The sequence below is a fragment of the Strix uralensis genome, chromosome 4 (genome assembly GCF_047716275.1).
Source record: "Strix uralensis isolate ZFMK-TIS-50842 chromosome 4, bStrUra1, whole genome shotgun sequence".
NCBI lineage: Eukaryota > Metazoa > Chordata > Aves > Strigiformes > Strigidae > Strix > Strix uralensis.
In genome coordinates this window covers 123575375-123596991 of record NC_133975.1, presented here as the reverse complement: position 1 = coordinate 123596991, position 21617 = coordinate 123575375, and the positions used below count along the sequence as shown (strand labels likewise).

General features: G+C 49.0%; 1 protein-coding gene across 4 annotated transcripts in view; it reads right to left on the bottom strand.

Moving 5' to 3' along the window:
* Nucleotides 1-5248: 5248 nt before the first annotated feature.
* DAAM1 (dishevelled associated activator of morphogenesis 1) overlaps nt 5249-21617 on the bottom strand; it is a 98991-nt gene continuing 82622 nt past the window's right edge. For all 4 annotated transcript variants that reach the window (XM_074868966.1, XM_074868963.1, XM_074868967.1 and 1 more), the window contains 9 exons: nt 18345-18429; nt 17452-17558; nt 15607-15695; nt 15227-15395; nt 14363-14470; nt 12171-12231; nt 11388-11519; nt 8514-8684; nt 5249-8067 (listed from right to left, as the gene is read on the bottom strand). In XM_074868966.1, coding sequence (XP_074725067.1) covers nt 7858-8067; nt 8514-8684; nt 11388-11519; nt 12171-12231; nt 14363-14470; nt 15227-15395; nt 15607-15695; nt 17452-17558; nt 18345-18429 — 1132 coding nt within the window. In that variant the 3' untranslated portion in view covers nt 5249-7857. The remainder of the gene's footprint in view (nt 8068-8513; nt 8685-11387; nt 11520-12170; nt 12232-14362; nt 14471-15226; nt 15396-15606; nt 15696-17451; nt 17559-18344; nt 18430-21617) is intronic.

Genomic DNA, 21617 nt, shown 5'->3' with positions numbered 1-21617 from the left:
TCCTGCAGGAGGAGTAGCACTCAGTGGGATCCAGGCTTGGGTGACCCCATGCCCAGCTGTGCTGTGCTGCTTTGCTGCTGCAAGCCATGAGCTTGCCAGGACCAGTGACTTCACTGGGGCTGGGTATGGGAGCTTGAGGTACTATCCATTCCATGGGCAGCCCTCTTGCTGTTCCCAATTTGCAAAGGAGCAATGGGTTTCTAATGCCATGCTGCTAGCACCACACTAGTGTCTTAAGCATCTACAGTCACCCCAGCTGAAGTGCTTGGAGAACAGCTCTGCATTTCTAGATACTTTTTCCTAGGAAATCACTACTGTGAGAAGCAGGAGGAAAGGTGACATGGAGAGACAGACTGTAAATCCTGCTCAGTGGCATGAAATGGATGAGTCACTGGGGAAATCAAAGTGAAAGTAGCAGAAACCCCAGGGTGCAATACCAGGGCCTGCATTAGTCTAGCTGGGGAGTGATGGATGATCTGCTCAGCCAAGAAGACCCCAGGAGACTGTGACTGAAGCCAGAGGAGATTTAGCAAGGGGGGCTCAAAGGCGAAGGGAATGCCGACACAGCATGATGTGTGCTGGGGGTTGGCTCCTGCACTGGATTCACTCGCAGAGACGCCCTTCTCACCAGGCAGCTGTGCCAGAAGGAAGGCAGGTAACGACACCCTCCAGCATTTCTGTCCTGAGGAGCTGGCAGCACTGTGCCAAGAAGGTCCTGGGCCAGGCTGGCATGTCTGCACAGCTCTGCCCTGCTCCTGTCCCATCACTGTGGGCATGGCCACTCTGTGCTCAGCTCCACACACCTCAGAGGTGGGTTTTTGGTTGAGCCTTAAACCCATGCTCTTCTAGCGCAATCTTTAATAGCCACAACCAAAGAACAATCAGTGCATTTGCTGCAGGGATCATGGCATTCATCCTGCCACCCCAACTGGAGGGGACGTGTTTGTGCTTGCTGCTCAGGCAGCAGTCAAGCCCTTGAAACCTCGCTTGGGCTGTTTGTACTGGGTGAAACAGCACACCAGTGTGCCCACAGCCTTCTGGGGTGATCGTGAAAGATGAGCTGGATCAGTCTATGATTCAGCAGAGGAAGTAAATTCACTCTGAGAGGAGCCATTTTTTATTTGTGCTATTTCTTGATTTGCTGGCGCTGAGCTCCTCCAGGTTCAGCTGGTTTAAAAAAGGCAAACACTGGTGGAAGCCCACAGAACTGACCGGGGAGCAATTTCCAAATACTTGGGATCCTTAGTTTTATGCATCCATTATTCTTGCCTTTATAAACTATTTTCAACCTTATCTCTTACACAAATAGTCAGCTCAGAAACTAATAGAGCATCTAAAGGGATTCGTAAACTGAAAAAAAAATTTTTAAAGCTTTGCTCTGATGAGAGGATCGCACCCTTTCTCAGAGGGGATTTTATTGTTGTGTGCACTAGAGGAGTTAAAGGTGTTTGCAAACCTCAGTGCTTCACACATTGTCTGCTTTCTTTTCAGACATGGGGACACCCTCTCCTCCTTGCCACCATAAGGAGAAGCAGAAAGGTGGAGCAGGGGTGGCTCTGGGGAGGTCAGTTAGGAAAATGACACTCTTCAGCTTCCGGGGTGAAGATCAGGAGTGGAATTATTCAGTGCTGCCCTTCCACATCTGGAGGAACATCCCTGTTTCTCCCAGGGCCCAGAACAAGTCTGGCTGAAGGCAGCAGGAATCTCTCCACCTGCTTCTGCCTGGAGTACTGAGCCCAGGCTTAAACAACGTATATGCCCAGGGGCTTGACCAGAGGGCTTCTTCACTGAAGGGTGCATGCTCAGAGCAGGTGGAAATTGCCCCCAGGTTGGGGTGCATGTGGGTGCTGGCCTGGCTCCTAGGTGAGGCTGACAACTAGCCCACCCCAGCCCACCACAGGGGAGGGCAGCTGGGGAGGTGCTGGTGCTGCAGCTGGTAAGGAATGAAACCCCCTGGATGGGTCCTACAAATTAAAAACCCTCAGCGTCATAGACGTGGGCAAAAACAGCAAGATAAATTTCTCTTAAATCACTCACCCAGCAATTCCCTCACAACCATGTAGATGTAATTTGCCTACCTGACCTAGCAACATCCTCTGAACTAATCTCAGCATCAGGGGAAAAAAAAAAATGCTCTGAGTAACCAGGTCACTTAATTCTCTGGTGAAATCTAATGTGCCGCAGCAACTGTGCTCCTCTGACCTGTGCCTGTGGCTTCTGTGCTCAGTCTGGTGCATTTTACGGAACATTTGGTAATATGCCGTCCCTGAGGTCACATCAAGCTTTGAATGGAGCGTCTGAATTGTGGATTCTTTCCAGAAAATGGAATTCAAATGTTGATTGCCCCCAGCTATTAAATTGGAAAGATTTGCCATAGAAACTAGGTCTTGCCTGAGTGCTTCACACTGATTTCACAGTAAAAAGGGTCTCAGGCAGAGACTGGGAGCTGGGCGAAGCACCAGGCTGGGGCTTCCTCATCTTTCTTCCTTGGGCCCAGGGGATGCTCTGCACAGAGCCTGGCAAAGTAAAGCTATGTGAATGTACACAAGCACAAATTCAAGCGGATGGAAAAGCTCCCGGTACCCCGCAGCACCCAAAGCCCAGGTAAAGCTGCAGTCACCGTCCCAGTCTGGCTTTGCTTACAGCAGCTTCCTGGAAAACCAAAGGGATGGATTAGGCAGCAGGAACATAGCTATGTTGGCCTGTCCCTTGTCCTCCAGACTTCTTGTCATGGTGCCCAGGATAAACCTGGTTTAGGGCAGCTCTGCTTTCCGTTGCCCAAATATACAGTGCATGTGTCCTACCCCTCCTGCAGAGCCATGGCTGAACTGAGAGCACGGGCATGTGAGCAAAAGCTGGAATATGGGCCAGTAAAGAAAATGGAAATATGACAATTCAGTGACTTATCTTCACAGAGCTGCCCTGGGAACCGGGAAACTCTACCTTAATGCTGAGTTCATATAACATCACAACAGAGTTCAGGGAAAGCTGGGTTTTTGGCAAGGGGAACCTGCGTGGAACAAACTCCCAACACAGACCCCAGTGTTGGGACACGTCCTGGGGGACACGGTAGTGGGGCGGGCCACTCTATGCTTTCAAAAGCCGTGGAAGTAAGCTCAGATGACCCATGAAAGTATTTTGAGTTAGTTTTTCTTACACATACATGCATTTGTGTTGCCTGAAGCTCAGGCAGTGCCAAAAGTTGCAGTGAAGCCACACGTTGTGACCTTTGGCTATTTGACTCAAATTATGGTGGATAGCATTAAAATTATTCCTCCTCAACTACATTGGGGGAAACATATATAAAATTTAGCATTTTGACTATTCCACAGCCAGAGAACACTGAACAGACCACAGTAGAGATCTGGCAGAGGAAAGCAAGAGGCAGGATTGATTTTGTACTTAAGACAGCTGTAAAAACATGAAGTCTGGAAGGTGCCAGCAGATGGTGGTGCTGCTTTTTCTGAGGCTCTGCTGGGGCCCAGCAGCACAGGGTCCTGGCTTTCTCCCTCGCTCACCAGCACACACTCATCAGGCTGATTTAAGGCTAAGAATAATATAAAATGCCCAGGGGTTTCAGGTTAGAGCACCTTTGGTTAAAAGGGAGAACTCTCTTTTTCACATGCATATATTGCAAGACCCTGAGCGATGCCAGGGAGAGAGCTCAGAGGAGAGATGTCTGCAGGATGTGCTGCAGGAGAGGGGATGGGGACAGGGATAGTGCTGGCTCACAGCCTCCCTCCTGCACCCATCGGCCTTCGTGTCAGCTTGGTCTCTCCCGTCCACCCCAGAAACACAGCTGGAAGGACATGGTCACCCCACAGCACAGGCTGGTACAGAAATACCCAGGTGCTTTTATGGGGTTTTGTTGCTATGCTGGTCTCTGCATCGAGGGGTGAGTCTGTTCTGGGGTTCTCCAGCAGTGCCAGCCCTGCACGAGGGCCACGGATCTCCTGATTGTGCTATGCGAGATCGTGATTGGCAAAGTGCAGTTTTCCCCCAGAACAGCTGCTTGAGCTGTGACACAGGCACTGGCACTGGGGACAGAGCCAGGTCCAGCCACAACACAGGTGGGAGCAGGACTGGCAATGTCCCTGCTTTGCTTACCCTTTCCCGAGGGTCTCCAGGAGGGACGTCAAAGCCTGACAGATCCATCGGTCCCATTGTACGCTCCCTTGGGAGTAAATAAATATTTTTGAACATGAAGTCCAGCAAGCTCCTGCCGACCTGGCACCCTGCAACCCCTTGCCAGTGGCACTGAAGCGGCAGTGCTGCCAGCAGTGCCGGGAGCCTGGTGTCTCCCCGACGAGCTGTGTCTGCCCTACTTGCTGAGCTGAGTTTTGCATGCAATGCCGTGTCTGCATCAGGTCATCGCCCCAACCTCTTGACTCATCTTTTCCAAGCCGGGGCGTGATGCCAAGGATAACAGGTTGAGTGCGGGAGGTGACACCTGACACTCCTCGCTCCAGCGGGACTCCCAGTCGCCCTGGCTTTCGGCAATGGGAAAGCTGCTGGGCTGGAGTGAAGCACAGCCAAGGCTGGCTCAGCAGGTTTGGTGCCACCAACCCGGGTGGCCCCATGGGGCAACTCCTCTGGGAGCGCCACACCCCACAGCTCCCCTGGCACTGCCAGGTCTGGCCCATCCAGCACACCCTCCTTGTGGCTTTAACTGGAGGGAGAAGCCAGGATTTGGGGCACAGAAGCCCTTTTTCAAGTGAAAACCTGGACAGCCAGGCCATCAGTAGACGAGCTCCTGGTGACATGGGAAGAAATTTCTACTGCCAAGAAAACATCTCTGGTGTGTCTAGATAGGCTTGCTAGAGGCACACTGGCCAGCCCAGCCAGCACTGGCTTGGCTCTGTCAGCTGGTAAAAGGGAGACGATCCGATCCCACGATGCAAACTGGTGGCTGCCTCAACGTAGACTTCTAGAACAGCTGGTCACCAAGGTGGGAACAGGCACTAGCAACAACACAGCAGGGAGAAATGAATGGGGTCACTAACTGGGAGGGTGTTTCAGAGCCCACAGGTAGGTGACCGTGAGGATGCTGCGAGCCAGGAGGGTGGAAAACCCCCCCGACTGCCTAAAAGCATGCAGAAAGGCAGTGGGGTTATCAGCCAACCCCAGCAATGCTTGCAAATACACCCAAAAAAGAGCAACATGCGGAGGGCCTTTTCTTCAACACCTGTCTCAATCCCCAAATACCCCATTTTTTTCCCCCCAAAAAATAACTCATGGCTCTGCCATGTACACTCACCGAAATCGTTTTTCTTTATTGCATACTGCCGTCTTAGAAAATGTACAGTCTCATAACATTACACAGCATTTCCCGCTAGCTAAGACTACTAACATCCTTGCACCTAACAGACTACCTCAATCACTACTAAGCTAATAAGGTCCAAGACATATACTTCAGTTTACAAATTATTATGGATTTTTTTTTTCTTTTTGGCATTATTAAAAAAAAAAATTGTCTTTAAAATACACACCCAAGAGAAAAGAGTGGCTACTTACACCAGCACCAATCTAAAAGTAGTTTTTGACAATGGCACATGGAATTACCTGCACACAGCCTTTGTATTTATTTATAGAGATATAATTTTTTTTCTTTTTTTCTTTTTTTTCTGGAAAGAAAACAAAGACATGGCAAAATCAGCCCGATAACGAGGCTGTTGTAAAACAATTAAAAAAAAAACCCAAACAGGTTTGGAAGGGCAAGAGGAAATCTGTCAGGAAAGGTCCTGATGTGGCACTGGGGTTGCAGAGGCAGGAGCCGGGGGTGGGTGCTGGTGGCCGAGCCCTGCACCCAGGGACCCCAGGAGGCAACTGCCCTTTCCGACTCCCACCACCTTTCGAATTAAACACGTGTGACCAACCATTCCTTAAACCATCAGAGGCCAGACTTTTTTATTAACCTTTTTTTTTCTTCTTGTTTTTATATTTTAAATTCCCCCCAAAAGTCCATTCCCTCAATTGTATGAGCCCCATTTTTTCAGCCATAAATAAAAAATATAAATAGAGGCACTTTAGTTAAGGAATAGTATTATCATTACCTTTTGTCTTTATTTCCCCCTCCTTCTTAAAGCAAAGTGCTTAACTCCACCTTTGAACATAATCTGCAGGTTTTGCAGCTGCTTGGATACGAGGTGCTGGACTTTTTTTTTTTTGCACTTACCTGCTTTATTTATTACTGCTTTAAATGCTACTCAGAAAGTCTTTTTTTTTTCTTTTCTTTTTCTCTTTTTTTTTTTTTTAATCTACAGTGCGTCAAAAGTTGCAATGAAGAAAAGAACAAAATGGTAAAACCACAGCTCTTGACAACTCTGGTTAGAGAGAGATTTCACAGCTTTCATTCAGCACGCAGACCCCACGGCCTTCAGGTGCTTAGAACCATATTTTTTCATACAAATTAGTTTAAACAGCACTTTTGCTATACAGTACATCTAGTTAACTGACATCCCATACCCCACCAGTAATACCGATTATCTGACCAAAAAAAAAAACCAACCAACCTTATTTCAAATAGTGTTAATATCTAGTGCAACAGGGACAAACTCATCTCTCCACAGGAAAAAGAACAAACAAACAAACAAACAAAAGGATCACAAAAGTATTGGTGGTATAAAAAGGTTTTGTTTTCTTAAAAAACACACCACAAATAAATAAAAGTAAAAAGTAACAGTCCTCTATATACTCAGCATAATTTAAGAATAGAAATGTTAATATGTTAATGGTGGTTACTTTTTATTCTCCAATTCTTAATTTTCTAAACCTTTAAATTATTACTCCCTGAGAGCTTTGAATTATTTTTATTATTTTTTTTGTCTTTTTTTGGACTGACATTTGACAGGTAGTTCTGCTTACAAATTTGCAATGACAATGAACAGCAAACCAGTCGAAAAAAGGACCTGGCTAAGAGACGAGCATTTCTTGGCATCGCTGCTTCTGTGTGTCCGATAAAGAAAAGAGAAAAGAAGGTGGGTGAAAGCCGGTGGGTTTTGCACCAGCCCCTTTGTATATCAGTGACCTTCGGTCCTGACCCACCTTGACAGAGGATACAGTTTGTCCCATTGAACAGAAAGCAAGAATAAAAATTACAACACAAAAGTTTATGCTCCTCCTCTCCTCTGAGAACCGACCTTTCCCACCATCTTGGGCCAGAAAATGTTATAAAAGTATAAATACATCTGTGTGGTGTTAGAACAGTAAGCACTTTGGGGTAAACTTTCTCCTTTAGCACGGTGGCGGTAAGAGGAAAAAGAGCGTTTCCCAAGGATGACGGGAAGAGCATTGCCGGGAGCGCCTGTGGCGCCGAGCTCGGGAACCAGCACGAAAGCATGGATCTGCGAGTTTTTTAGAATGATCACAACAATGAGAAAAAAAAAAACCAACGGATTAAAGTTCAGTCAACTTTTCTTCTTTAAACCGCTCGGCTTGTGTGCAAGGCCTCCCGTGCAAACAGCCCCGGGGGGTCCGACCAGGAGAGTGGTGGGGAGCGGCTTCCCATTGCCTTTGGGGACCATGGGGACTGCCGGCGTCTCCGGGTTGGGTCCTCTTGCTCCGCAGATGCGGCATTGTGCTTGTGCATGGGGAGAACTACTTTTCGGAGTGGGTCAGAGGGGAGGAGGCAGCGTTGGCACCCATCAAGGTGGGCTGCCCGCACATCTCCATCTGCGCCCCCAACCCAACTATATACACAGTATATACACACACACACTCACCTGCGGGGAGAAAGAGCGTGCCACTGTTTCGCTTTGAATTGCAAGGCAGTTTAATGGGAATAACCCCCCCCCCCCCCCAGCCACTTCAAAAAGACTAACCCACGTTTTTTTGTTGGGTTTGGTTGTTGTTTGTTTTTCAGAAGTTGAGCTTGGTGATGGGCCTCTCGCGGCCACAGTCGGCCAGCTGGCTGGCAATGTGCTTGCGGTTGCGCTTCAGTTTGAAGAGGTCCTTGTCGAAGACTTCGCCCGAGCGCAGGGCCGAGACGAGGTCGTCAAACTCGCCGCCTTCCTCCCCACTCTCCTTCGCCTTCTTCATCTTGCGCTCCCGCTCCCGCTGCTCCTTCAGCTACATGCCATGGCAGGGGAGGAAAGAAGACATCTCACTCTCATGCAGGTGGTTGTGGGGGTGCCCAACACACACATGGTCACCCCCAAACTCATGAAACAAGAGCGGTTTCCCGCCCCAGTGGTCAGCACGCAAGAGCTGCTCAGGGTTACTGATACAACCCATGGGCTGAGGTCCAGAGCTCCATGGCTGCTGCTGGTGGGTCACAGCAGCCCACAGGCAGCACCAGCTCTGCTGCACATTTTAGTTCCAAGATCTCACCAACCTATGGTCATTAGTTAATTAAGCAATCAACAGTGAAAAGACAGTGGGTCTAAGAGAACAGAAGCTCCTTGCCCAGTCATCAGTGCTCCCCAAGCCACCACAGCCACCATGGGGACAGCACGGCATGGTTGCCATCCTTGGGTGCCTTGGGGGTGCTGCCGAACTCGCTGGTGCCCACTCACCTGTGCCTCCATGCGTGCCCGGCGCTCCTCCTCCTCCTTCCTCCTCTTCATGTTCTCATTCTCCTGCTTGGCCTCAGTCACAGCTTGAAGGAACTGGTCGAAGATGCCAAAAAACTCATCAGGCTGCATTTTGCCCGTGTCTTCTCCAAAGTGCTTCACAGCCTTGGAAAACTGGGAGAGAGAAGACAGGGGTCCGTCAGTCTCAGAGATACCCACTGCACTGGCGAAAACCTCCATGGGAAGCCTTTGACCTGATGGCCATGATGGAGAGCAGGGCTTTACTTCATGAAGCCTTGACTTAAACATGAAATAAATCAACTGATGTTTTACCTGTTGTCTTGCAAGAGCCAACCTGGATAGCTCCTGAGCCCCCTCTCCCCTTCTCGCCTCTGGCTCTGCTGAGCCTCCCCCCACCCCAGCTCCACTTTATTAACTAAACAGCAGTAAAAACAAGGAAGCAAAATATTGTGGGACCAAAGACCGAAGACATAAAACTAATAGTAAACACGGCAGGGGAAGGGAAACTCGCACTTTTAAGTTTTTCTTTGAAGTATTTTTGGGGTATTATTTATCATTGCCACATGCTCTGCTATTGGAACCAAATGTGTTGGTGAAACTTCTAAAAGACATTTCTGCCCAGGCTGAGGCACAGCCCTCGGTAGGGAAATAGGGAGTTTTCCGGACTTTCATGCTGTTTGGACACCATTAATTTAAGAGAGTCAAATGAGGCCGTAGCAAAGGTCGGGACAGGACATCCACGATCTGCTGATGTGTCCCAGTCCCCAAGGACCCCGTGAGTCAATCCCTAGGACTGACATCCTTTGTTCTCACTTCCAACTTGTTCTCACTTCCAGTTTGAAGGAGACTCTTTGTACACAGAAGTTTGTTAAAATTGTGATGGCGCATTCTGGAGATAAGCATGCTTAAAAAAACGCCAAAATCAAAGCACAAACAGATTTATTAGTTGCTTTGATTTTGCTGGATAGACCAAGAGGAACGTTTTTAAAGCCTGCCTCTATGATTTAGTTTTATTTGCTGGGGGGCCCCAGGCTCTTCAAAAGACATTTAGGGAATTTTTATTTCTTTGTTTACTTAAGAGACTTAGCACTTCAAGATGCAGGGAGGACTCTGAGAGGTGCCACTATATAAGTCAAAATAATTGAGGTTATTCTTGTTGATTTTCATCAAGATATTAAATTCTCTGCCATGTTACATGAGATTCTGGTAGAGGGGGAAAGGCTGAAAATGTTATCCTCACAGGATATAAAGTTTATAAAACAGTGATGTTTCACTTTCCTAAGAGAAAGCAGTAACACAATTTGAAATTGGACATGTGTTTAAAAAGTGAAGAGCTGGTGCACTTTGCACAGCCCATCCTATCCAATAACCATGGGAACAGCTGCACATTGCTTCAGAGCGGACTTTGATGGGCACTGGGGACCACAATCAGACCTTTTCCTCCAGATCCAGTCAAGTCAGCAGAAGATGATACAGTTTGCAGATCATTTTTCAGCATCTCCACAGTCCTAACTCACTGCAGGAAAGATCTGCCAGGTTACCGTCAACAGTTTAAAAGAGTGCCCTGGGCTAGCCATGGCCTCGGGAGGGCAATGGTCAATCATAATGCCCAAGCATGGATGGATGGTCTGGAGGACAGTGCCAATTGGACACTGGTACAACCAGGGAGAGGAGGTGGTGATACTCAGTAACTTCTGTCTTTGGAGAGGTAGCTCATGCTGTGGGACAAGGATAGGACCTCTAAAACGGCCTCTGCTGGACTATCTCCTTGCCACTTCAACCAAGATGAAGGCCAGGCCAGGGAGGAGATACTGGAGGACTGTTCTTGGAGGAAATGGAAACCAGCTGTGTGTCCATTTGCTGAAAGAGGGGAAGCAAAAGGTGCTTGGGGATCACAGATGTCAGCCAACAGCCACACCTCTGCTGTGATTTAAACCAGCCTGGTAGGGAGAAAAGGACAACATGGCAAGAGGTCATTGCATGTAGCTGCAAAGCACTCACCAAGGCATTACTCTGGGGAAGGAGAACCTTTTAAGTAGCTTCTCTAACCAGGTCTGAAGTTGGCCTCAAGTCATGTCACTGAGGTCCAATTCCTCTTCTCTGGAGAGAAGAGCTGGGTAGGTCTCAGACCAAAGTTACACATCAGGTATTATTTTGCCCTACAGAAGTGGGGTCACTCGAGCAGCCTGGGTTGTCTCTGATATCAGCGTCTGGGTGACCTCATGTCCAGCCTGAAGACCTGGTTGCATTTTTAACTCCTCTTCATCAGCACCAGACAGAACAGCCTGCTTCCTTGCCACCTTCAGCTTTCATTGGCCACGATGCCCCAGCTGCCACACTCCTAACTCTAAAGTCACCAAAACTGGGATATTTCCATTTTAAGACACAGAAAGCAAAGCAAGCACTCTAGGCTTGAGTGAAAGCTCTTTACCAAAACTCAGATCCTCACAAATGACCTATCATCTCTTCCCCTCATGGACACAACTCTCCCATGGCTAATCCCTGCCTTGCACTTCCAAAAGATAGACAGGTATCTCATGGCTTTCTACAGCACATCTTGCGTCCCAGAAGCAGTCCATTGGCCTGACCTGTGATCCCCTGGCATGTTGGGTTGTGGAGCAGGTAAAAGGCCCTGGGGACAGACAGGGATATACCCACCCCCACACTCCAAACAAACCATGAAAAGAACCTGTCTCATGTCAGGGTCTCAGGAGGACACACATGATCTCGTGGGGGAGCTATCTGAGATGTTAACACACAGCACGTCCTCTGGGAAGGCCAGGACCATCCCTCCCCTGTTGGCTGGAGGAAAGGCTGAAATGCTACCCAAGAACTCAAGGATGTTGGTGACCTTACCAGCTCTTTTGCTTCCATTAGAAGATCTTCGACATCTGAGAAGCTGAAGCTGGCTAATGTGACGAACTGGCTGACCACAGACACAAACTTGTCGCCTGTTTGCTGAACCTGAGACTTCTGGAAGTCCAGCTCCTTTGAAGAAAAAAAAATATAAATCTAGTCAGGCTCTGGCTGACGAGGGACACACATACCATCAGTCTCTGGTAGTGCCGCTGGGTGTGTGCCTGCATCAGTGCCACAGGTAGTGGCTGCACCACCACTGCTGCTCCCTCCTGCCATGCGTGAGACCATGGATTGCCCCCTTTTACAATGTCATGCCTGCAGTATGCTTTTACGGCCAAATCCGGCAGGAGAGATGGTGGAAGCAGCATGATTTAGCAAGACGGTGAGTCCTTTGGGATACCTCCACCATTTCATCACTACTCCAGCCAGGCTGCAGAGCGCTCCCCAGCCTGAGCCCCAAGCCCTCTGCGGTTTTACAGCCAAAGGGAGACTCCTCGGCACATCACAGGTCCTCCACGGGCATCATCACTAGACTTACTCAGCGTCCCTTGGCGTATTAGATATAAACCATGCACGTGCCTAACCACACACATTAACTTTGGTGCCAAAACAGCCCTAAGAGGACAGGCGCACGTGCAGGGCAGGAAGCAAAGACAAACAGATCTCCAGGATGTGAGATAAAAGCAGCTTCACTGGGAGCTCCCTTGCCTGCCTCTCTAAGGAGGGATGCCGTGGTGCTCAGAGCCAGGCTGGACTGTATTTGATTTAAATAATACTTACATTCTCCACTGCTCTCAGGCCGGTCCTCAGAGTGTTTATTTCTTTCTCCAGCTCGGTCATGCTGTTGGAAATGGCAGGATGTTAATTTTCAGCCTTGCCCGGTAAATTCTACAGCTCTCTGACCAACTTGACCATGTTTTTCCACTGAAAAGACCCCAGTGCTGCACATATTGCCTCCTGTTTGCAGAGCAGCGTGTCTCGAGCAGCAAATTGGGCTGACAGCCTCTAAGCTAGGACAGCTGCCTATCTCCAAGTGGCTGCAGTTGCTTGTTTCAAAGCAAAGCACTTTTCTGTATTTTTAATCAAGGGGACTGTGAATGCTTAGCAAGCTCAGCAGCCTCCAGACCTCTCCAAGGAAAACGAGAGCTCAGGAGAGGGCTTTGCTGGGCACAGATTTCTCTTCCCCTCTCGAGGGCCAGCAGAAGATAGGCTTGTCCCAGTGCACAGCGGGCAGTTTTTCAGGGTACCATGGTTAGGTGAATGCCATGTAAAGCATCCTTCCTAGCAGTGAGGCTTTCATAAAGGGAGATAACTCAAATATAGAGAAATAAAAATAAATCATCATGTCTGGCACTGACTTTGTTTACACAAGGCTCACGCCCCCAGTGTGCTTTGAGTTCAAGTGCTTACGGGTTTCTACCACTGTATCTGAGGGGAAGATTTCTCACAAAGACTCGATGACCACAGGCTTGACGTCTTTCCAGGGGTGTCTGTCCTAGGGCTGGGGTCCCTGGAAACACTGACGTTGGGTCATGGGGCAAGCATTCCTGGCAGGTTTAGTCTGGGAAAAAGCAGTTTTGGGAGCCCTGTGCTCCAGCAGTTCATTACTAGCGGGGGGATTGACAGAGGCAGAAATTTTGCTTCACAGCTGCAGGGCTGGGGGGAATTTAGGGTTTTCCAGAGCTTTAGAAACTTTTTGGTTTCACTCTAGATTGGACCAAACCCAAATATTACATACGGTGTCCAGTTTAGAGCAAAATGATAAAGTTTAGGGGGGGGGGGAAAACCCTCTGTGTAGACGTTTTCTTTCCCATACGTGTATCTGTACAACAGCTGCAGATACATGAGCATGAGAAAGCCAGAGCCTCCACTGGCGAGGAGTGTGTCCTGCTCAACCACATTCTCAGTTGATGCCTACGAGTGCAGCCATCACACACTCCTCCCTGCACATCAAAATGTGTTCTGTCACTTTGTTTAATCCCTGTGGCTGATAATTATTTTACATTTTAAATGCAAGGATGCTCGCTTTGCACGTTACAGATCTTCCATGGGGAAGCCACTATTGCTACGAGAGCACTTTAAAACTTGAAAGACCCTCGAGCCACTATAAACTCTCTGCATATTTGCCATCCCCCCTCTAAAAAGGTGAAATTTCATGTCCATGGCTAACACGAACACGTGCTGACTGCAGAAATGTGTGATCTTTGCTGCTCAGGTCCCCAAAGCAGGAAAGCCTGTAAGCTGCTGCTGAACTTTAAAACCAAAACAGAGCCTCATTGATTTCAGGAGGACTTCAGCACATACCTGAGGGCTTTGCAGAGCAACAACAGATTCCTTCTGCACTTAAAAATTCAGCGTGTGTTTAAGGGCTTTGCTGAACAGGGCCTCCGCCGGCAGAGAGACAGCAGCAGCCTGCTCCAGACAGGTCACCGGGAGGCAGGCAAGGCTTAAAAGCTCGTTGCAGATACCAGAAGCTCCACGTTGGTGGCAAAACAAGGGCCAGGCAGGACCCAGAGGCAGGTTAGAGCCCCTCACACTGCTGCCTGGTCCTGCCCATGCTGCAGGCAAAGCCTCCCCACCACACACAGATAAACAGCTGCCCTTTATCTGCAGCCACACCACAACAGCTTCCTCCCGGATTATTTAACGTACCATTAGAAATTAATTAAATGCTTCTGTGGTGAGATAACAACAGGAAATGACTACTCCAAGCAGCTCTCCTCCCTCGAAGTTGGAGGCTCAGAGGCTCGCAACCCTTTGCTGCAAGGGCTGAGATTTAAATTCACCAGGTGATGTTTCCTTCTGTGTCCCGGGCTGCTCCTGGGCCAGTGTGGCCACAGCACAGGGCCCAGCCCAGCGGCCGGGATCCAACTGGGAGTGCGAGCAGGGGAGAGCAACACAGAAAGGCAGGCTGAAGCGAGGGGGGAAAACACTCCTGGCGCTCCCTAAGTGCCACCTAAATCCCTGCTTACTTGACTTTGGCTGCCTGCGGGATGTCTCGCAGCTCCTCGTGCAGGCGGAGGACTTTGGGGTATTTCTTTTCAACGATAGTGATGAGATAGTGCAGAAGGGTGATATTCCTAGGAGAGAGGAGCAGCGAGGTCAGCATGGTGGCACCATGGGGAGCCAAGAGCTTGGTTGAAAACCCTGGTTAAATCCCAACCCTGGTAATGAACTATTTTTGAATTTCTGCAAAGATGATGCTCGCTGCCTGTCTGGGGACATGGGATGGGTCTGTCCCATGCACCGCCACAGTGCAGAGCACCCTGGTCCCTGCAAGCAAGGGCCCTCCACAGAAGGGACCCTGGGGAGGTGACTTGAACATCACCACTCCTGTCCTCCACTGTCTTTACTGATGGATGAGACCAGGCAGGTTTGAGACCTGACCCAGCTCCTCTCGTTCTGTGCACAGAGCTCGGAGGGTGAGAGCGAACCAGGAGATGGCTGTGGCAGCTTGGGGGGGGCTGCAGAGGGTGTTCCCATGCAGATCCCTCCTCTGGCCCACTGTGCCACAGCATGACGGCTCTTGGCTTCTCAAAGGGTGAAAAAAGCATTTGGAGGATGATCCTCCTAATCAGCCTTGGCTGCCATTTAGCCAGCCCAGGAAGGAAAGCCCCCATCAATCCCTGTGCTGATCTGCAGCTTGGCTTCCCTTGAAATCTGTCCTGCTCAATAAATGGATGCTTGCATCATCGGATGCACCAGATGGGACAGCAAAAGGGTGGGGACCGCTCCCACCTACCCATGTCCTAGAGACAACACTAATGGCCCCTCCGTTCCCCCAACATCCCCAGGTTCTGCAGATGCTACCGAGGACGAGGGCAGGAGCTGCTCACTTGTCAATGCTGGACTTGGTGTCCGCGATCTTGTTGAGGCTGGAGATCTTAAACCCAAAGGCGTTGCCTCTCTGGCCCTTGTTCATGTAGTTCCCGAAGGCCAGGACCACCTCCAGCAGCTGCTGGAGGCTGCTGCTCTGCAGCACTGCCTTGGAGCCAGCGCGGATGGCTGAAAGCAGAGAGGTGTGGGACATTACCCCCTGCCACAACAGCACACCAGTCCCCTTTTCTTCCAGCAGCCCCTTCAGTGCCCCCATGGCCAAAGAGTGACCACCATGTCCCTCCCTTCCCCTGTATCACTGCAACCTCCATGCAGACCAGGCTTGCCCTACGATGTTCGCCCTACGATGCTCTTTCCCTTAGCAGGTCTGGTCACTTGCCTTCCACCTTGGGTTTGACTTCTGCAACTCTCTCGGCAAATTTCTTCTTGAAGTAGAGGGACTGCAGCCTTTGCTGATAATGGTTTATCCTGGAAAAAAAAAAAAGTGCAGTTTGAGCTTTGCTTGTTCCAGGCAGAGCTCAGTTGCTCTGCTGCTCACAGCTGTGCTTACAAAGCACGCTTGAGCCACGGCGATTAAAAAATAATGACCGCATTTCTCCCTGAAACTATGCTGGGATGGGAAAAAATGACAACTGAAGCTACAGCTGTCCTGGGGTGGATCCAGGTGGGCTCTTAAGCACATGCTTAAGCCTATCCTTAACTCAGCAGGTTCAACAAGTGCATTTTTACATCCTATTGCTATGAACAAACAGCTCTTTTTACAACCACTCCTTAGCAAAGATGCTCGTGAGGTCTGGGCTCCCAATGGATTTGTGATGAGCTGCAGCTGAACACAGGCACACCAACTACTAGCGCTAATGAAACTGGACCTTCAGATCCTCAAAATGATGGCCTGGGCTGGAAAGCCACCAACACAGCCCAATCCAGCCCTTTCCTGGGCAATTTAGGGACTGCTCTACTCGTGTCAGCTGTATTTAGGTTAAACAAGATCTCACTTGTATGCAAATGGCGATCTGATTTGAGTCATTTGGACCAAGGACCCATGGGACACATGCTCACAGACAAGGCCATGGGCTGCGCTGTCATTGTACTAATCAGAGGTGACAAAGACATCACACTCGGTTACAGACCACAAGGCAAATTAAAAAGCCGTGCCGGAAATCAAGGAAAATATTTGCATTGGCATGTTGTGCTTTCCAAAAGATGAAGGCACGGGAGCAACACTTGGGAAAGAGGCTGTGAAGAAGAAAGGTGACCTGCGACAGGGAAGCTAATTCTGACATCTTCCAGCCCTGAGGGCTTAGGTCTGAACTTCACAGCTCCATCCTGCCTGTCTCTGACACTCAGCAACTACACGGTGCATTGCCCTGGTGTTCATCAGCACATTTCTCGGGGAGGACAGGAGCACTTCTACTTTTGATTTCCCAGTACTACCTCAGATTGTAAAACTCACTGATTTTGCAAACAATGATGTGCTTGAAGTTCAGCTAAGAAATTGAAAGAGCTCAATACTCAGTTGGATTTAAATAAGGAGCTTCAAGATTTTAAACCAACATCTCCAGAGGATGTGCATGCAAAAGATAAGGTTATTCATCCCTGAAGACTTCTAAGGCTTAAATGATTGCTACCAAGAGCAGGAAGAAATGACATTTCCTTTCCATCTCATATATTCTCAGGAGTCCCGGGGATGAGTCATTCCTGAGGTGAGGAGTGGGACTCATCTATGCAGCAGGGCAAAATTTACATATATCAGTCTGGAGTATTCACCAGGATATATTCATGTGAAGGGAAAAGAAGCATTGCTACAGTGTTGTTATCATTCAAACAGTACTTCCCACCTGGGCCATGATGCAGATGATGCAGTCTTTCACAGAGTTGTGCCAGACTGAGCTTTTCTCTCCTAAATGAGAAGGGCAATGTGTTGGGACATGACCTGGGAAGCCAACACCTCTCTGCTGAGGATCCATCTCCCCATCTCTCCCCCCTGCTCTGCCCAGCTGCTGCTTGTCTGGGATGTGCAACCCTGATTTTAGGAGCACAGCATCACGAGCAATCCTTATGGATGGGAGCACGTTGCTTGCCCTCCCGTCCATTTGGCCCACTCATTTCTCGATGTGAAAAACAGTCAGCAGGGCTTATTTCCCAACCAGGCTCCATGAAACAGCCACCTCACAACCAGCCTGTGCAGCCACTGGCCAAAACACATGTTCCCTGGGCCACCAACCTGCTCATTTCAAAGAGGAACCGGTCAGCCTTGGCCATGCGGTCCAGCTCGTGCTTATGCTCTTCCAGCAGGTCAATGTCACCCTTTTCAGGAACAAACTTCAGGAGCTAAACAAGGGAAAGCACACTGGTGGACATGAGGTCCATGCACAGTTTTTCAGGAGCAAAATGGTGATTTACTTGCTTGAATGTACTACCTTTTTGGCATGTACAGTGACCCCAAGGCACCTGTGAAGTAAGTATTATTGCTGGCCCTGTGACCTTCCTCCCATTACTCCATCACATTAGTGTCTCTTGCTTCTGCCCTGCCATCACTCTGGTTTTACAACAGATGTACTACATCTGCTCCAAGGAGGTTTCAACATCAGCTCTGCCAGAGGAGGTGTCAGGGACTCTCATTTGCTGCAACTCTTACCTATTTGCAGATGGAAATTTTGTGCAATGAATCCTCCCACGTTTGCTGAAAGTGCAATTACCAGCTCAGCTTTAAGGACAGGTGAGTAATAAGCTTCCAAAGGAATTCAGAGGGGGTCAAAAATGGGATTCCCTTTTTGAGGACTGCACAAACGCTGAATAAGCTTTCAAAAATAAACAGCCACCAAGCACGAACTTTAAGCCACAGCCACAAAATGGGCAACTGGCTCAGTCTTGGGGGTCCCAGGGCAGACCTAGGTACAGACATGGCATGTGCAGGCCATGCTGCTCCCAGCGCCGATGCTACAACTGAGCTGCTTTCCTGTTGCTCCATCCCACTTGAGTGGTTTTTCAACATGCAGTTGGTAAATAATTTGGGCCCTAACACACTCCTTTAAGCTGTGGTTTGGTCCCAAGCACCTTGCACAGTGTGGTCTCAGCATTAGACAACCATGGAGGAGTGCGAGACACATTACCCACCTGCTCCAGCATGTCTTTTGGGAGGTCCTCCTGCTCATCCATTGTCAAAATTGCTCGTTTGATCTCCTCATTTGAGAGTTTCAGCCTGGGAGGTGGAGGGGAAGGAGAGTTATTCCCAGCCCAGCAATCAGCCAAGTTTCAGGAGCATTTCCTTACACACCCATGCAACACGAACAGCTTAACTCCCTGCCAGCAGCAGCATCACAAATAACACTATACAGTGTGTTATGAAGAAGGACATGTGAGAAACATGGTAGGACCGTGCTCTGCCAAGGCACAGCACAGAGCAGTCCTGGCCCCGCTGTGAACGGCAGGTCAAACCTCATCGGCCAATTCCCTCTCCCCTATTTTACAGTATTTTATATAAGTATTGTAGGTAGTTTATTATACATGTATTAAAAATATGTAATTTTTATACATAGCTCTTGCCTGTAGCAATACTGCTCCTGCAGTGCCAGCACCCCTGAGGGCCATGGGGCCAGGGGAAGTCATGCTCCCCATCAGCAGCATGGCCCAGCCTGGGCTCAGGGGCACAGCTCAGCAGTGCTCCTGAACCCATCGCCACAAGCCCTAAGGAAAATTTGGCCAATTTCTGCTGCTTTTCTTGGATTTGAATGTTGCCTCCCCCACCTCTCCCAGCTGCCTTTGGTTGGAGTCTCCCTCGAGGAAGAAAGAGAAAGAAATCCAGAATTTGGGGAAATGGATGCACAGCATCCCAGGAAACCTATCAAGTCTTTTTTTGGAGGGGTGGGGATTCAATGGGCTTTGAAGCATAACAGGTTGGAAACCAGATCCCCATCTACCTTTTTCTTCCTCCACTTCGCCTAACAGGAACTCAAGATGTAGCCTCAAATTGGAGATTTTTAAAAACACAGACCATTGTATCACAGCAAGCAACAACAGGCTGGTCTTCCCCCAGCAGCCTTCACTGAGCTGAGACAACAGAAAGATAGAAAGACGCCCTCAGCTCTTCCTGGGCTAGAGCAGCCATTAATTACAGTTTAAAACATTTGCAGCACTCCCTTTGACTGCTCCCTGCAACGACTTTGATTGCAAAACCACACACACTTTTCTTCACGTTTTTGCATTGCAATTGATAAAATAATCTAGATGCAAAAGAGGGAAAGCCCAGAAACTTCTGCAACTCTGACTGCCAATACCCTATCCCTTGCCCAGCTTCCACTGATGGTTAAAGCCACTGCAATAGATACAGGTTAAAAAAAATTCCCCTGTTCTTGCATGCAGGAAAAAGTCACACAGTTGAAAAGACCCACTTGTGGGCTTTAAGGAAACCCATCATCCTGGTCTCAGTGATCAGTGCTGCCAAGGGATGCTGAAACACTGGATGCGGCTCAAAGGAATGAGCTGAAACCAGAAACACATCCTCTGGTGGGATGTGAGACCTTGTGTCAACCTGATCAGCAGATCAAAAAGAAGATCGGGCACTGACTTGATCACTCCAAGTAATTAAATGAGGAGGGTATTTTTCATCCTGGCACCTCTTCAGGAAGCAGACTGAAACTATAGAGCTGGCTTTTGGAAGATGACGCAGAAGCAGGAAGGGTGCTGGTCTCTTAAGACCAGGGTAGCAAGAGCCTGGTTTAGCCTGAAATCTTTTGCTCAAGACCTGAAGTGAATGATTAGCTTTATAAAGGCTGGTGGATCTTACAGACCTGGCAAGTAAATATTTGTTCCTTATGAGCTCATCCTGTTTCTCATCCCGTACCCGGTCCTCTCTTACCTCCTGCTTGAGGGAGCTCCCAAGAGAGAGTTTGTTAAATGAGGAGTTTAAGTCTCACCGCAGCCAGGGGAGGAAGCACAAAGGTTGCACTGAGCAGCAGCCAAGACAACTGCTAGGTTTACCTCACAAGGAGCAAACTAAGGATCCATGGAAAATACCCCCTCTGATGCTTGTAGTGACGAGCAACCATGTTCTGGGGACACCCTACCTGTCCTGTACGAGGGCAGTGGCCGGGATGGACACGACCTGAGATGGGATATAAAGCTGCAGGAGGACTCCTTACACCCAAGCAGCGACACAAGAGCTCAGACCGCCAACAAATGTCACATCAGTCCCTGCCTCAGTGAAAAGCAGACATTGGCTGAGTTTGGACATTTGGAGGATCCCTGGGAGGCAAAAATGTTCCTGGGAGAAGGGGGTGGGTATGCAGCTACCCCCCACCCAAAGCCAAAGCGAACACCTAAAGCGCACACTTTCCACAGTGATTATCTCCAGGAAGGTGGTGAAAGATGAGTGTGACTTTTGTAAGCCCTGCTCATTAAAAGCAAAGTCAATAATAGAATATATTAAAAAAAAAAAAAAAAAGAGGCTGAAAAAACTTTTCTCAGGAATCATCAAAACCCGGTGCCAAGAACAAGAGCCTGTCCCGGTATCGGAGAGAGCAAGTGCGGGGCGCCAGAAGAAAACAGCTTCTCAGACAATTTGATGGGAAAGGGGCCAGTGAAAGCTAGAAGCTTATCTATAACCACAATAATTATCATTGTTGGCAGCAGCTGTCGAACGTGAGCCGTCTGAGAAGAACGGGGTCACAGGACTTGCTGTCACAGGGATTTAAAGCCAGCAGCCTGTCGATGCGAAGTGACAGCTCGCCAGCCTGACAAGCGCGGGGCTATTTTGCGTGGCTTTTATAGGGTCCCGCGGAGGACGTAATAAGTGTGAAGGGGAAAAACGAATTCCACCGGGAAAGGGACGCGCCCTCTTGAAAAGCCACATTCATTTAAGAAAAATGCTCCATGCCGCCTTGCTGGAGAGAGGAATCAAACGAGCCATTCACTGCCAACACAGGCAGAAAGCGATGGAGCAAGGGCTTGATTTTCATCTTGCAGAATGCAGCACTAAAAATACACACACGTACACAGGGAGCAAAAGCAAGGACACGGTGGGTTCATGGAGGAAGACCTGATAAGGCGCTGACATCGGCAAACCATTCTCCAAAAAAAAAGAAGAAAAAAGCAAGTGTTAAAAATATTCTTGTACTGCATTACAAGGCGGAGGAAAATCCAGTGATCTCACTGTGCAGTAATTTCTCCCAAAGCAAGGGAAACAGGCAAAAAAATAAATCTACAGAGAGAGATAAATTATCTCGCTGGCTGTAATCTTTCCACGCTGCAAGCCAGACAATGCCTGGTGAGCTTACAAATGTCTGGGCTAAACCAGGGGCCAAGCTTCCAGGTCCTTTCGCATGTGAAAGTCTGCTCGTCCCCGTGGTGGCCACACGAGCGAGGCAGGAGAGCAGCAGCCCAGCTGCAGTG